Here is a 17,145-nt window from a genome sequence, read left to right on the forward strand (position 1 = left end):
GAAGATGTTCATGTCTGCGTGAAGTGTCAGATATAATATTTCCAAGGTGGCAAGAGCTTTCCTTGTCATGTCAGGGTACCAGTAAATCCTCTGGTGGATTTCCCCCCACACCTTAACGTTCTCCTTGTCAGGTCGTATTGGGTGACTGACCTACAGACAGAGTGACGGGAGACCCCACTAAAGTGCGTCAGCAGTCAGCGCTGGTATTTACCAATAGACACTTGCGGCTAGCAAAACGACTGTAATGATTTTACCAACTTTGATACTCAAATTAAAGATGATGAAGCTTTAAAAATGTTTGTAAAGAAAATAGTTTCAGGTCTGAGTAGCTGTGACTTTGACACATAAAATCCACAGCAAATATATGATCACATTCTATGAGTGGACATCTGTGTGTTGATATCTATAGCCACTCTCATGCCTACTTGTCAGCTTGCTCTCAATTTCCATATGTACGTGTCAGACAAATCTGTATCAGTGTAGCACAACACATATAGCAGCACAGCATACTTGGCCAGAACTGAATTATCTTGAATATACCAGATTCATTTTTTAAATTAAAAACTTTGCTGTGTATTGTACTATGTTTATTTTCAGGGTGTGAAATAGTCAAAGTAAGTATGTTTGCATCTTGTTGGCTGCAAAGCAGTTTTATTTAGTGTTATGTATGATTTATGTTTGTATTAGATGTGCACCCTTCATTTGAGGAAGTTTCCTGAGTGCTCTGCTCTCTCAGGTTCCACACACAGTAGAAATCAAATCATCATACTCAGCATTTTCTATTAGTGCCTCGACTTTTAGTTCTTCTCTTGTATCCACCGGCATCCACCATGATGTAACATCTTTAACACTTTGCCTCCTCTTTATCAAATAAATGCCATGGTGCTCTCACCTTAACCTGAAATATGACACCAGCCTCATTCACCACACGGGCTGTATGAGCCAACATAGCAGCGTCATGTGAACTTATTATGCTCTTAGCAATGCGTAGTTGCACGTCGGGGATGCATACTGGCTTTTGTGTGGAGTTGCCATGGTTCACTGAATCCTGTGATGTAACCAATGAGTTTCTTAGAAGACCATTGGAAGTAGGTGGGAGTGAGGAACGTTGCGGTGTGGTGTGAGTGCAGGCAGTAACAGTATTGTTGGCCGCCTGTCAGCAAGTCTCATCCATCAGCGTGGAAGCCTGACAGCACATATTTACAACACGTGCTGGCCGGATCAGACTGGTTTTACTAAAAAATGTTTAATGTTGGCACCCTTTTCCCCAAAATCTTTGCCCTGAGTCATATCAAGATTTAAATGTCTGTGAAGACTCTCTGTCATCCAAGTTAGTAGAAGTACTTAGTCAAACCCAACTGTTCTTGAAGATGTTACACCACTAATCCATGAGGCCTCCACCAGGAAGAAGAACTGAAGAAGCCTCATGGAAAAGCGCCAAAACGTCTCAAAGAAGAAGAGCAATTGCCTAACTAGATACTACGTTGGATGTTCAGCGATAGACCTAACAGTCATACTGTTCGATTCTGAAGGAAAGAATGACTGCAGTTCTTCTTCAGTCCTTCATCAAAAAACAATATTTCAGCTCCATTAGTTCATAATTAGAAAACTAACAGATGACAATGTTGATAGCAGGTTAACAAAATTTCAAGCCAAAAATGCCAAATAGTCGGTTTTTGAAGCCCATCAATCTGCTTTTCTCTAAATCAGCAATCAGAACACAGTGGGCTCATTGGGAGGGGGGCCTTAAACTGACCAGAGCTAAAACAGCCAGTTTCAGACAGAGGCTGAACCAAGGGGCTGCATAAAGAGCCAATATAAAATGAATAAGAGTTTTATTTTAACTGTATATCATGCAAAAATATTCCAGTAGAGCACCAGAACATTAATATTGACCTTGATATGATGCATGTTGGCTTTATGTTCCTTTAATACCATTTTCTTTAAAAGAACAATATATACCAACCAAAGCTTAGGCCAGCTTATCCAACAAATACTTTAGGTCTTGACCACCACAGGTTCTGCTTGAAGGTATTTTAAGAATGTTCAGCACTCATCTAAAACCTGATGGGTTGGGGGTCCTTAAAGGAGTGGAGATACAATGGGACTCTGGCTGCGATCTCTACCCATCTTTGCCTCTTTGTTAATCAAAAAATTGCAAAAATAACTTCTATGGACGATTCATGTTTTTTGGATTTGTCTTTGTTGACTATGCACACTTAGTCTGACATGGCGTATTTTTGATTGAAGATAAAATCAAAATTAATGAAACACTACTGTAAAGAGCAGTGTTGAGCCAATAAGGTACTGATTGCACTTCCAAATTGCTGTGGGTGAAAACATCTGCAATGAAAAATGATTCAATAATACTTTGGTCTCTCACTGCTGCTAGCTACAGTAATGGGAGGATATTGCATGTTGTTGAAGGATTTTTGGAGTGCCCTGATAGCTGTATGTGGCATTGTGTGACATGCCAAATGCAAATGCCACATAATTGAAATGTCCATGGTTTGATTCCAGCCAGGGACTCTTGTTGCATGTCATACCCATCTATCTCTCTCCCCATGTTTCCTGTCTGCCTCTTTAGTGCCCACTGTCCCATAAAGACATTATATATATTTATTTATTTATTTATTTATTTATTTGTGTGTGTATAATTAGAGGGATTGAAAAAGGTGAGTCAGGGCGGAAGGGAACCTACCAAAAATGGAGCCAGTGGGAGGATTATACAAGTGACCAGCATCCACTGGTAAGCTAGACTGCATTCTTAAAAGAGTTGAAAAAGTGGAGCGTATCCAGATTGAACCAACTAGTCATTGGTAGTTTTCCATTCAGCCAGGAGGGATCAGGCATTTTCTGTGTATCCCTACAAAGCTTCTTGTTATCCCCTCAGTAAGGTAGTGGGTAAGCAGGATTTCCGCTTTTGCAATTCACGGCGGTAGTGACGGCACACATTATTTTAATACGCTTGCCAGACTGTATAACACCAGTTGAGAACGTTGGTGTGTGTGGGGGGGTGGAAATTCACCTCTGAGGCGCTGAAGGAATTTAGAGGTGTTTGTGGTGAACTATACCTCCACCTAAGAGAAAGTTGGAGGAAAATGTGAACATTTCCTGTGCATTGTTTGGCTTTTGAAGTTCAGTGAACTTTGGCCTATTTTGATTCCTGCCTGACTTGAAACCTAAATCCTTTGTTTTGAACTTATTGAGGTATTGCACGAATGGCCAATGTGTTTTCCCCTCCCCTCAATATGCCTGCCCCTTACAGTAAGCAACACAAAGGTACGTCAGTCTTGTAGCAAAAAACATCAGTGTACCAAACATTCACTGATTGGTCCACTCAAAAACAAGTCTGTCTTAGAATATCTGGGACTCAACATGATCAGACTGATTTATTGGCACAGCAGGCATACTTATCCAATGTTGGAAATGGTCACTGTTGGATTTTCTATTTTCTGTCCCTCTGTAAGACAAAAACAAATGTAGCAAAACAGAACATTAAGCTCTGAACAATGTTGTGTTACTGCTCTGTTTGACGTCTGCTGACCTGTATATAAAGGGGAGCAAACAAAAACACAATTCGCTTGAGATGTTTATGATTGTTAGTCATTATGTAGAAGATTGAATATAAACTTCTCAGTAATTAATGAGTAGGGTGGCTGCAACTAACAGTTATTTTCATGGTTAGTTTTGTCTATTAAATGTCTGACCATCACAACCTGTGTTATCAATGTCATTGTATATTTTATCCCATCAACAGAGTAAACTTAAAATATTATATTACAATAAATAAAAGATAGGGAAGCAGGAAATGCTTGAATGGATTAGATGAAACTAGAGAATGTTTGGCACTTTTGCTTGAAAAATGACAATCAAAAAAGTTTCTGATTATTATTCTGTTAATTGATGAATCAATTAATTGCCTGATCTTTTCAGCTCTATTAATGAGTGATTTAAAAAAAACAAACAAACAAAAACTATACGTCCAAGCCACTTACATCATTATAAGCACTGTGTGAAGCAGCTGAAATGTCAAAAAATGTGTGGAATCTGCATCCATGGTACCTGGTCAGTCAACATTTTTTGCACCCAAACCTTTGTTCAAATCCTGCTGTTCATGCTAGCCTGACACGTGTTCTCTTGTCACAATCGAACATCCAAATAAAGGCCCACAAGGGATTTAAAGTGATGATTGTACACACTTTTGTGTCTTCTTTTAAAGAGAAAATATCTCACAGCAGACATTTTGACTGGCCATAGTAGAAAAAGTACAGGTATTATTGATAACATAATGATGGCTCTGCAATCACAAAATCATGCTCAATATTAGGACCCTAAAACTGGAACAGCGAAATGTGATTCAGCCACCGTTTGTTACGTTTTATTATTCCCACCTGTGCTTTTCCTATTGTAGCATGTGAAAACATCCCATTAACACTGAAGATTAATGTCAGAGTTTGCATTTAAACATGCATCTGATTGATCTGCAGATTTAAAATATATTTTAAGTTGTAACATATTGTCATTGTACATATTGTCATTGTAGCAAGACATTGCTGAATTTAACAATTCTCAAATTGAAGAAAACATATTGCACCCTTGATTTTGCACAATTTGTTACATCATCCAATAGTTCAGGTCTGGCTGCAGTGTTTTTCTTCCCACTTTGACTTTAGAGAAGATAATACAGTATTCAGCTCTGCTTAGGCAAACAATACTTAGTGATTATGAAATTTCACCCTGGAAGTGCCAGGAAATGAAAATGTTAAGCAATCTCAACATTTGGTGCCAACACGGAGTTCCTCTTATCGTTGCATAATTTTATCATGTGTTCCTGGCTTATATCCAGTGGCAGCAGTCAGCCTATATTGTAGAGCAGCATTTCTCTGTTGGTTCATAATAATTACCCGAGACAAGTTCCACAAAGGCACTGATCTGTAGCACTGCATGGCTATTATTCTGCAGACAAAAGCCAGCCTTATGCTCCTATTTTCAGCCCCAGTAACATGTAGTGGGGTGAAGAGAGTGGAGTAATGTTTTTATGCCATAGCTCTTCATAACCACATCCTGCAAGCTAATTAATATAGTCTGTTTTGTTTTTTTTCCTATTACAGCTCCCAAGAAGAGGAGAGACCAATATCTCCTTTCTACATGAGGTAGGCTTCCTGTCTCTGTGTTAGAAAGCTGATAAAAAATTGGGTGAATGCATGTTGTTTTGGACTGGACGTGTGGGGGAAGTGGCTCTGTGTGCCTTGGTGCATTATCATCGAAAACAATGGAACCACCAGTTAGAGGGAAAGCGGGGCGGCGTGCACATGCAACAGTTTGCTCACCACTGTTTGGTAATTGTGTCAGACGCAGCCACAGCACATGTTATAGACACACCCACCATATATGGACACATCACAAAAGACATGTTTGTCACACAGCATTTGTTTATCTTTATGATACTCATTATTATCGCTCTCCATCAAATCAGTTACTGATTTTAATACACATTTTGTTAAGTGCCAATGTGAGTGTGAATTGTTGACTCATCAGTAAACAAATAGTGTCTACAGCCATGCAAGTATCTTTGTGAGGCTGTACTTCACAAAAACAATGGCTAACGAGGTGATGTTCAGTAGCTGTGTTTGCCTTGTTGACCATCTTTGTTTAGCATGGTAGTATGCTAAACTAAGTGCTAATTAGCACTTAACACAAAGTTTAGCTAGGCTGATGGGAATGGGGATGGGTCTTTAGTTTTCTAGTTATTTTGTCATAAGCCAATGTGCTGGTGTGGCCGTTCGTGGTGGCACTAGAGGAGAAGTCCAGGGAAGTCCAGTCAGTGGGATTCATCCTCCAGAGACCATGAATGTCTTTACAGAATTTCATAGCAGTTAAACCAATAGTTGTTAAGATATTTCAGTCTCAACCAATCAACATTGCCATCCATTGATCCACACCACTAGAATTACTAAAATGACCCATTAAAAACAAATGGAACGATACTTCATATGTACAACATGCAGTAACACCTTGGCATGACTTTGACACCTCATGTTTTTGCAAGTGATTTAATTGTAGGGTAACTTGACAAAACATAATTAATTATCATCTTTTAATCATCAATAGCAGCACTGTCATTGTTTCCCATCTATCCTTCAGTGCATGTCGACTCAAAGCCTTCTAATACAGCAGCTTATCCAGTCAATGTTACCGGCTGGTTCTTCAGGTAGTTGTTTGAAGTTGGACTATTTTGTCTGTGTGTCGTTCACTGACATGACCTTAGACCTGACAGAGCACCAGGGCAGCTGTTTGCATAATCAAGCATTTTTATTGTTTTTCCTAAAAATAGCTGAGTCATGAGTCATGGACACAAGACAAAAGCTTCACAGCTACACATTATTGTCACAGAAATAAGTTGGATGCAGTTCAATTCAAATATACTTTATGATTTTATGCTTCATATAAAATTTGGAACAGTAAAAAGCTCACAAGAGAGTCACAGGTAGCAATGTTCAGTAAAGCACTGATGACCAAACATGGTAAGCGTGTGAGAGTTGTGCTGCTTTACAGAATTATTTTATAGCAGCAATAACACCAGGTACAATAGTAATATTTCTTATCTTTGATTGAAGCAGCTTGTCGCTTGGTTGTAATGTAATAAAACAAAAGCCTCGTCTTGATGATGGATTAAAGGTTCCAAGTAGTTCACATTGGTGTCAACCCAAGACATGTGGTCATAGAGTCAACCATGTATAAGTAGTATATAATAAAACTTAGATATAAGCTATAGATGTAAGCTAAAATACACAACATAATCACATTCACATGTGTATATTTATTCAGTAAATTGGAGCAAAACTCATTATGCAGTAAAAAGAAAATCACATTCATAAAATGTCCTTGGACCCTATAACTTATATTGTGTATATATATATGGTGTGAATGTATTTGGTATATCATTATAATAATCAATGCATTTTAACGCACTTCAGGAACTGGGTTACAATTGGGTTTTCTCCAGATAGCTGATTTCTTAATTCATGTCATGTAAATGAGAAACCTGGTTTCTGTAGTCAGGGTAAGGGATTAGAGAAACCTGTTTTTCCCCTGGTAGATTTCTCCTGGAGAATGGTGATTTCCCTGCCACGTATAGGCATAATATAGATTTCTAATCGGCTTTTACAAGTACACATGTGTATAGCAACAGACTGCAGACAGGGAAAGCACAGCGCAGAGTGGCTGAATGAAAGGAGAGGAGAGATCATACATGGAGCAAATAATTATATCCAAAGTGAAACTAAAACAAAGCGGCCTGTTGAAGTCAAAATCTGGCTGCTGATCTGCTGCAAGTATTTGAAGATTTACAGTAGCCAGGTTCTTACGGTGCATGTAAACATGTTCCCCAATTACCCACATAACCTGGTATCGCCTGGTTATGCATTATTATTAAGTCTTATTACGTATGTATATGTGCAGTAACCATATACCTAAACACTTATTTTAACAGGAAGTTAATGTTGATGGGTCAACATTGAGGTTACATGGAGAACATTTGTTGCACTCACTTTCATGTTCATTCATGTTTTATTAACAATGTGTCTGTCCCTTTCACTGCTAAAACAATTAACAATGGTCAATTAATCAATTAGGCAGTCGCCAGACAATTGGCTGCCAACATTGTAGGCACAAATATGAGAATTTGTCAAATTTGTCTCTGTTATGTAATTATCCAAAAAATATAAGTGGGTTTTTCGGACAAAATAACATAATTGAAGAGTCTTAGTAACTTTTTACACTATATTCTGACATCCCATACAATTAACGATAAATCAGTTAACTGTAGTAATCTATTGAAAATACTATTAATAAGGTAATGGCACTCTAAAATGTTAAAGAGATCCATCAGGCACAGAAACTAATCATTATTCCATTCTCATAATATTCTGTGAAAACTCTGACCAATCATATCATTTGGGCCGAATGATATGAGGGGTGGGACATAGGAGGGAGGAGGGGTTGTTGCTGTTCAAGTTTTTTCAAAGTGCTGTGTGAAATGCAAGAAAGGTAAGAGTCGCTTTAAGTAATTAGTTGCTGGCCTTGTCTGACTCACTCTGACGTCTATGAGTGACTAATTTCTCTGTTTCCGTCTCTTTTCTGCAGTAGTCTTGCTCACGTTTATCAATGACTTACTCCATGGCCAGCTTGCACTTTGTCACATACACACACACATTCCATACAGACTTTTTCTCTCTTTGCTGAATTCTCCTTGCATTCCTTCACATACAGAGACTCTCAGGCAGCCACATGAGAGCTTAACCTCAACCCAGTCAAAATGGATCAAAGATCAACATGATTTTCTTCTACGTGTTGACCAAAAACTCTGAGGGTCCTGGCTAATGTCTGACTGTGGTGTAACACTGGATTACCTGAACGGATGCCCCTGGGTACACGGTGCTGGGGATTTAACTGTTATAAGCTCCTGCTGCAAAGGCTTTGGAGTTGTTTCCTTCCCACTTTTATGCCTCAAAGTAACACTTGACTTTGAGACACGTACACACATTTACTACAGACACATATTATTTTTGTCTAAGTATTATTTGCAAAGCAACTTTCTTAGTTAGAAGATTCTCAATGAAGCAATTATGTTGAGCTTTCGCAAAATGAACACTTCCACTGTTGGCTGCTTTAAATCACACTCAGCAAAACAAAAATAGCTAAATGGAACGATTAAATCAGAGTTATCATTATGGCCCTGACTTCAGCAAATCTTACAGACAACATCAAACTTAAAACAAAAAACAGCTGACACTGCACATTTGTAAACGGTCATTTAGGTTAATTAAAAAATATAACATCAAATATTTCTTGAAGAAATAGTTATTAGAAAAAATTAAAATAGTCTCTTTGTTGCATCAGAGAAAAGCATAATGTAAATAAAAATGGGAAAACCCCCACACACAGTCTCGCTTACTGCTGTAGTATTTCGTAGTTTATGACATTTCAAAACTGCTATCAGTTTAATGCATGTTATGATTTGTATGATATAAACCCTCTGAGCACTGTTGTCCTCGCCACATCAGCCTCAATCTAAGTTCATGTTTGCTTTCACAAGTAACCGTTGCAGACCTTGGACCAAACACCTGTTATTTTTATACAACTCCCTTTTTTTTGGATCGTAGTTATCATATACAGTAAGATAGCCTCGAGTCTTCACATTTGGGAAGCTGAAATTAGATAATTTCCAGCTTTTGATTTAATAAAAGTGACAATTATTCAATCATCAAAATAGCTGCTGAGTCATATTTTGTGGATTGCTGAATCAGTTAATTCCAGCTCAAACAGCTAGTGATTCTAGAGGTATTAAGACTTTATAGCTCACATAAAACTTTTTATAACTATGAATAAAGTTACAGTCACCGATGCAATATCACCAGCTGATGAGCTTCTGATCAAATATTTAGCTGTGGTTGGTTGATGGTATAATTTTATATTTTTAGACTGTTTGTGTTTAAGAAAGGCTTGTTGCTACTCTGCTGGTGATATTCACTGTATGTTTCTGGTGCAGTGACTCATGATCCCTTTTGCTTTTATGTGTCTGTTGCCAGTAGTTAGTCACTCAGACTGTCACCGTTGCACGCCAGACAACAATATTGTCTCATACCAGAATGACTGAGTGACTTTTTTTAGTCAGTGGTGCAAAGGTCTATCCGGGCCGTGGCGTTACCTCCTTTATAGATTTACCAAAATGCCAAACATCTTCTTTGCTGTGCCAACCCAAAGACGATTTAGCACGATGATAGCAACCACAAGATATTTAATTACCAAATGTCTGGCACTTGAGACTACTTACAGACAACCACGCTCACCTGTTTATTTCATCAACACACTAAATGTGGCACTTGAAAAAAATATTACAGGAGAATTAACTAGTGTCGATAAAATATTGGTAGTCTTTCGGAGTGTCATAAAAATGAATTGCAGTACTATACACCCTATAAGGAGTTCTTTTAAAAACATGTCACTCTACAAATTAAATTTTCATATGGTGTCTTTTAAAGTAAAAATACCCAAAAGCTCCACATTATTTCAGTACCTTTTTATTTGAATCATATTTAACATCCAAATAAAGGTGAATTCCTTGTAGGTCACTCTACACTTTTGATAAGTGTTGCTTAACAGAAATTAAGCAGTCCCACAATGTTTTCAATTTATGCTTTGGCGAAGTTTTAGCTAGCTAAACTAATTACACTAATTAAAAAACAAGTTATCTAAAGTTATAGATCAAAATGTCAATAAGGAAGTTCATCATACCATCTTCATGGTGACATTAGTAACATTACCCAATCACATTGTGCGGCAAAATACGACGGCATCCGCAACATAACAAATTTCTCCAGACGCGCGTCATGAAGGGAAAGTGACCAACAATTTTTGAGAAATATGGTAGCCTTCTACAAACAGAGCAGTAAACACTGACCTTTGAATGAGGGGTTACAGGTTAAAGCTATAAAGGGTCACAGGGCCAAAACGTTTGTGAACTGCCTTCTGAAACCATCATAGCATGGGTGCCATTCATAGACTGTAGGTGCCATTGCAACATAGAGCACTAATTTGTAGGGTCATAGAGATGTGCTATAAATTTTTCCCTAGGTATCATAATCATCCTGCCCTGGCACACACTGCAGTTACATAATTGATCTCATCTCATCACTTTAACACCAGCAGTGGCCTGAGGTGTGGGAAGACAAGCCTCAAAAGTTGCAAACTGTTCTAAAAACTTGGGCCATATTTCAGGCATTAATGTATCAACGGAGCATGGAGGAGACGAAAAGAAAAGACCACTTGATAAAGTTTTGCCTTTGACATTTTCCGGCTTTAAAGTTTAAGGTTAAATCAACACTAGTAAGCCATTAAACCGTTTTTCTGTTGCTTTAACCTGTTTCAGTCTGTGCCAGGTCTATTATTAGGTAATTGGCTAATATTTTTCCTGCTGTGCCCGGAGATAATCGAGCGGTTTAGTCTGCTGCCTCTGGAGCAACTTTCACTCCTCTGTCTCACTCTTTGCTTTCCAACTGTTCAAATAACTGAAACCGTACAGAAGGTGAAGGATCTCTGTAATGTTCACATTAAAATATTTGTTTTGGCAATTTTTGCCACAAACACAAATGTTAAATGAAAAGCACCAGACATTTACAGCCCATGTTTATGATATGAACTTGTTAAACTCTTAAGATTGATCATCTGGTTATCACACGATAGGGCGTGACACCTTTTCATCTGATTCACTATCCCCTTTTTTATTACAACTTTTATACTGTCAGTACATGTCTGTGGTATTTCACACAGGTTCACCTTGTACCATCTCTCCATTATTATCTCTTCCTTTATCAGTGCACATGGGCTCTGCCAAGCTGTGCTGTTACTATAAACACCACCACCACTGTTTATGGGAGATTCTTGCAGGTCACCCCTATACAGTTGACGTAGTTGTACGTACTCCAGGAAAAGCAGACATGCCATGTGTCAGTTAGAGGGTCTTTATGAGGCACTAAGATAAAGATTGTAAAAGCAAAATTTCACTTTCACTTTTGACAATAACTCTGTCAATGTTCTAGCCTCTTTTTAGATCATTAGAAGGAATCAAAAAGAAAAATTAAATCAAACACAAAACAGAATTTACCATGTTGGCAAAGATTTGCATTTTATAGTTACTTTCATTATCAATAAATCTCTATCCTTTCATTTAATCGATTCACCATTGGTCGATAAAATATCAGAGAATAAATCAAAAACTTCCCTAAGCACAAGTTGACATGTTTAAGTAGTGTATGGTGCCCAGCTCACAACCCAAAAGTATGTAAAGTAGTAGTAAAGTAATAGACACCCATTTAGCCTCAATTATGGATCAATATAATGAGACTGGTGATTTTTTATAATTATTCAAATATTTTAATTTCGTTTTCACAACCCAGGCACCTAACAAACACATCAAAGTCAAACCGAGCTTACATCGTACTCTTAATTTATTTTAGAAAGAGCACACTCAAAACAAACCAATAACTGGAAGCTTGTGAAATACATGTTAATCTGATGATGTTATTGTGTCTATGGCTCAAAGAGAAAAGCCCTTAATTGAAACAGGAGCATGGTTGCATCCTCCAAAAACAGACCAAACAGTTTTGTTAAGTCATAACTTGTTTGAAGCTGTTTCTAAGTGTAATGATAATCCAATATATCCAGATTTAAATATAGATTTCAACACACCCCTGCGCACACAGTATCAGCACTATTCACTGCTGTTTTCCTGCAGATGTATCCTGTATTTTGACTGGAGAGTACAGAGGCAGTAAGACAATAACAAAGCCAGAGGGAATAAGATAAATATAGGAATTAATACCCTTGTATTTTATTGTAGGATTTACTGGTAGCCATAGATGCCAGCCAGTTTGCTCTCAGAGGACGTACTTATGCTCTGAACACAGCTGAAGTTAACATACGTTCATGCACGCTAGCTGCCTTGAACACCTTGGACCAGAATCTGGGCCCTGAGGGGATTTTCAGAATTGCTCATCAACCCTGTTGTGATCACCTGTTTCTGCAGCATTAACTCACCTTCTTCTCTTGGGTTTCTTCCAGTAACCACCTCTTCCCTGTTCACTGCAGACCAGATGTGGTAAAGTAAGTGGACTTTTGTCACATGAAATGCAGCCTTATGTTGTCCGTGTAATGAATCAATTTACAGTTTTTATTTAGGGATATTTTCTCAAATCCTATGGAACTTTGAGCATACACTTTTACATTTCTTCATTTTTCTTTCTTGCTCCCAACAGTTTTCTGGACCGGACGATACGTTCAACAGTGGAGCAGCACCTTTTTGATGTTAACCCTTTAGAGGAAGAAAGTTCAGGGGACAGTGAGTTGACTTCATCTCCTAGGGTGACGCCAACTGCGCGACAGAGACGTCGACATCAGAGAGAGCAGCAGCTGCAGGAGGAGGGCTTAAGACACAGAGAAAGAAACAGGTATAGTGGGTTATCAGAGAACCGGGGTTACGTGAGTAACCTAACGTTTTGCATCGTCACAATGTTGGTGGTTGATGGTACCAGCACGAAATCCGTGTCCTCAGTAGCAACACTGAACTGCACTGCACAGACCTTGTTCTCATCATTTCATTTTGGCCTTGAAGTCTCATTTATTCAAATGGAAGTGAAGAAATCTGCTAATACACAAAGAATAATTCATTTCATCTAAAGCAAACCAAGGTCAAGTTGAATTTTTCCTGATTCTAGTGCAGAAAACTTCCATATTATCTCCCTTATTTTGAGAAAAATACACTAGAATTTTTTTTTTTTTTTGTGTAGATATTTTAATTTTCATCATTGTTTCTAACTATTTGAGCCCCTCGCCACCTTCTGAACAATCACATAAAACCCTGCATGGTTCACAGTTTTAAAAAACCCCATATTTATCTTACACAGGCCGTTTATTCATCCCCTTAGTTCAGCCTCTTTCTGAAACAGGCCACTTTAGCTCCTGTCTCTTTAAACCCTTCTTCGACTGAACCCACTGTGCTCTGATTGGCCATCTCCTCGCAGCAGACTTCCCCAGAAAACCAAAAATAGAAGCTGAGTTTTGCCTTCTTTTTTATTTATTTATTTTTTTTACCATTATTGACTTTAAATATACTGTAAACTTCTCAACTAAATTTTGGAACTCGACCATGAAATCCAACATTATATACAGTAAATACACATATAGAAAAGTATGACATGTCCCCCTTAAACCATATAAAAAGAATTTTAAAATGACATAAAATAACTTTTTAAGACAAACATTTTCTTTTGCTTGTAATATGCAATACGATGCCATTTATGATGCACATGGCTTCAACGTTAAACTGGATTGTTACTACTTCCAGTTGCTGTTTTGGTAACTGGAAGCATTCATAATCTCGTCCGCGGAGACGCGGCTCAGTCATAACAACTGAAGTCACAGCAGTAAGAAGCTAATCCTTGTTGACGGACACCTGGTGGAGTCTGAGAGATCAGTGACACGTGGATAAGGGGAGTGCATTAGTCCAAAGACAGCAGAAACCGTCAATAAGAGTGTGGACAGTAAATAGAATTACCATTAAAGCTAAACAGCACATTAACTGCTTGAGAAGGTATAAGTAAATGAGGCATCAGAATGACCTTGGTATTTAGTTTCCCTGCAGCATTTTGCTCAATGTCAAGCTGATAAAAACAGACCAAAGTGTTGTGAGAGAGGGAGAGATGGAAGGTAGATGTGTGATTTCCTTGCCCATTTCTTTTCCATCTGAGAGCAGAGCAGCATCCGTCAGAGCAAACACCAACAAGGAGAACATCCCATCGAGCAGTGGAAGCAGCTCTGGCGCCGCGGGGGAGGACACAAGCAGCAGCGCGGACTCGCAGGGAGGCCAGGGTGGTCACGCTGAGCGAACCCTGAAACCCAGAAAGTCGAAACATATCCCATCGCTGGTGCAACTCACTGACGCCCACGCGGTGAGTCATCCTGCTTCTTCTCCTCATCTATTTTTTATCTCTGTGATTTGTCACCGTTTTGACAGCGTCTGTGCCACTACTTTGTTTTTTCCTTTTTTTTTTGATTTAGTTCATATTTTCACTCGCTGTTTACAGGGCTTTCATTTAAAAACAGCATCCCTATATTCACAGAATTCAGTTCACCCCTTGCTGTTCTTATTTCACTACAAATAGCAGTCAGTTTCCATTAAGAAGAAACAGTAGATGGATACAGCGGTGAGTTTGAGGATGACAGGAAGCAGTTTGACTCCGTAATGGTTCTACTGCCTTTCTCATCACACAGCGGCTCATAATAAACAGTAATTGTAACCACTTTTTTCAGAGGCAGCGCAAATGTATGGGCCAGTTGTAAGTGTGCAATTAGCAGCAGCTTTTATCCACTGAAGAAGATGATGCATCACAGAGCAAATTGTCCTCTCAGCTGTTGTCATCGGTTAGTACTCGAGGCCACAATGTTCCAGACGCAGTGTTTGTTGAGTGCTCGGCAATTGTTGCACGTAGCGGAGAAGTGATTCAATAAAGAACGTTTCTCTGTAGAAATGTTTTATACAGCTTATTTTACAGATTTTTTTTTTTTTTATTGTATGCGGTTAATAGAAATGTGTCAACTGTTTTTTTTCTGAGGTGTCTATCTAACGCATCTGGTTCTACTCGTTCTACTCAATGGTTACTGATACGGTTTCATATCAGTGTTTTATGACAATATTGGTTTTAAAAGATTTTTTTGCATCAATGTGATGAAACACCTTTTTTTCATTTCATTCATTAAATTAAGTTAAAACTTCTATATAATATTATTGTGATATTAGTTAGTTACAGTATGAGATATACATTTACTAAAGCTGTGTCCTCTTACTTTTTTGGTACCAACCAGAGATGCATCATTATTGATATCAGATGTCGATCTGATGCTGACACTAGATCAGGTATCAGTGGTCCAATCTGGTATTGGATACCATTATTTTTTTTATATTTTTTGGGGCGTTTTGCCTTTATTGTATAGGTTAGTAGAGAGAGACAGGAAACAGGAGGTAGAGAGGGGGGAATGACATGCAGGATAGGACCGCTCGGTGCAGGATTTGAACCAGGGTCGCCTGCAGCGAGGACTGTAGCCTCTACATATGGGGCGGGAACTCTACCCACTGACCTATGCTCAACCCCTGGATACCATTATTTTAATGAATACTAATTCAGTACATTTATATCTGTGTATTTATTTGTTACATTTTGCGTAACAAAGTTAGGGAAGCAATGTTTAGCCTGATTTTGCCTTACACACAAAGTCTCTTCCATACAATGAGGTAAACAGCTTATTAATTAACATCATATAGGTACTCAATATCAGCTGATACCCAAAGCCCATCGCTATGAGGACTGAAAAAGTCAAAACAGTAGTGAAAGCTACAGTAGCATGACTCTCTGGTCAGATTTGGACCCTTCTTTACTCAGTGATAAGAAAGTTTCAGATAAAAATCAAGATTTTTCCAATGTTACACTGTATTGTATTCAAGTTAAGCATCATATTGGTACTGAAACTCCCATATCATATCAACAAGAGCTCAAATGATACACTAAATAATCAATTAGTCGATGGACAATTTCGATGACCAATGCTGATGTAATTCTTCAAGCAAAAATGTCAAATATTTTCTGAATTCAGTTCCTCAAGCGTGATGCTTTTCCCTGTTTCATATCACTCAGCTTCAGTTTATTTATAGTGCAACATCACTCAGTGAGTCTTTGCACACTTAACACACGACACAGTATTAAATAAAACATCAGACACCAAGTATAGATACTCTATCCATGTACAGACATACAGACACACACAGAGGTAGAGATGCAGTCACTACAACAATGACAAAAATCAAGGATAGTAGTTTTCATGTAGAGGATCTTTCCCCAACCAATGAATCTAATACAAACTAGTGTAGGAGACTTCAAACTGTGGTGCATCAGTACAACCTAATAAAACATATTTGGTCAGCTACCTTTCCTGCCAACTAAAAAGTGAGTCATACCCAGCAGTGTTGTAATAGAGTGAGAGCGGTCAAAGTCATGACGAGGACAGTGGTAGTGTGAAGCATGTCTCGTCGGTAACACGATCCGGTCCCTACAGACTCTCCTTACACTACAGCTGCATGTAAGCAAGTTGGATTATTATTCACACTTGGCTCATAAAAGATGTGTGCTAACGTAAAGTTCAGCTGGTCGGTGTGCCATCACACCGACTGACTGATGGAAATAGATTTGTCGAGTTACACTGACACCCAAGGAACTGAATCCCAGAAGACCCCAAAGCAGTTTCTTTTTTTTTGTCCATGCTCTGACCCTTTATGTAACACACAGCTGACACAGTAATTGGCCGGGGGGAGTGATGTGCCGAGTAGCCGACAAGAGGGGTTTGATGTTCGAGGGTCCGTGTCGCTGTCAGTGTGAACAGCCGCCTCTGTGAATGTGAGCTTATTCTGTCAGGAGGCTCTGAGGGTAATGAGCTTGACTGGTATTTCTGGTGGTCTTTGCATTGTCTTTTGTCATCACTGAAAAATCTCCAGTGTCGAGCCCCATTATGAATAACGGATGGGCCTTGTAGTGT

The 17,145-nt window shown here is 38.6% G+C and overlaps 1 protein-coding gene across 1 annotated transcript in view; it reads left to right on the top strand.

The window, feature by feature from the left end:
- Nucleotides 1-17,145, top strand: part of fam13a (family with sequence similarity 13 member A) — a 61,383-nt gene that overhangs the window by 23,263 nt on the left and 20,975 nt on the right. The window contains exons 9-12 of the mRNA XM_053326276.1: nt 5,115-5,156; nt 12,625-12,667; nt 12,817-13,010; nt 14,315-14,510. Coding sequence (XP_053182251.1) covers nt 5,115-5,156; nt 12,625-12,667; nt 12,817-13,010; nt 14,315-14,510 — 475 coding nt within the window. The remainder of the gene's footprint in view (nt 1-5,114; nt 5,157-12,624; nt 12,668-12,816; nt 13,011-14,314; nt 14,511-17,145) is intronic.

This window comes from Scomber japonicus, chromosome 2 (assembly GCF_027409825.1).
Source record: "Scomber japonicus isolate fScoJap1 chromosome 2, fScoJap1.pri, whole genome shotgun sequence".
NCBI lineage: Eukaryota > Metazoa > Chordata > Actinopteri > Scombriformes > Scombridae > Scomber > Scomber japonicus.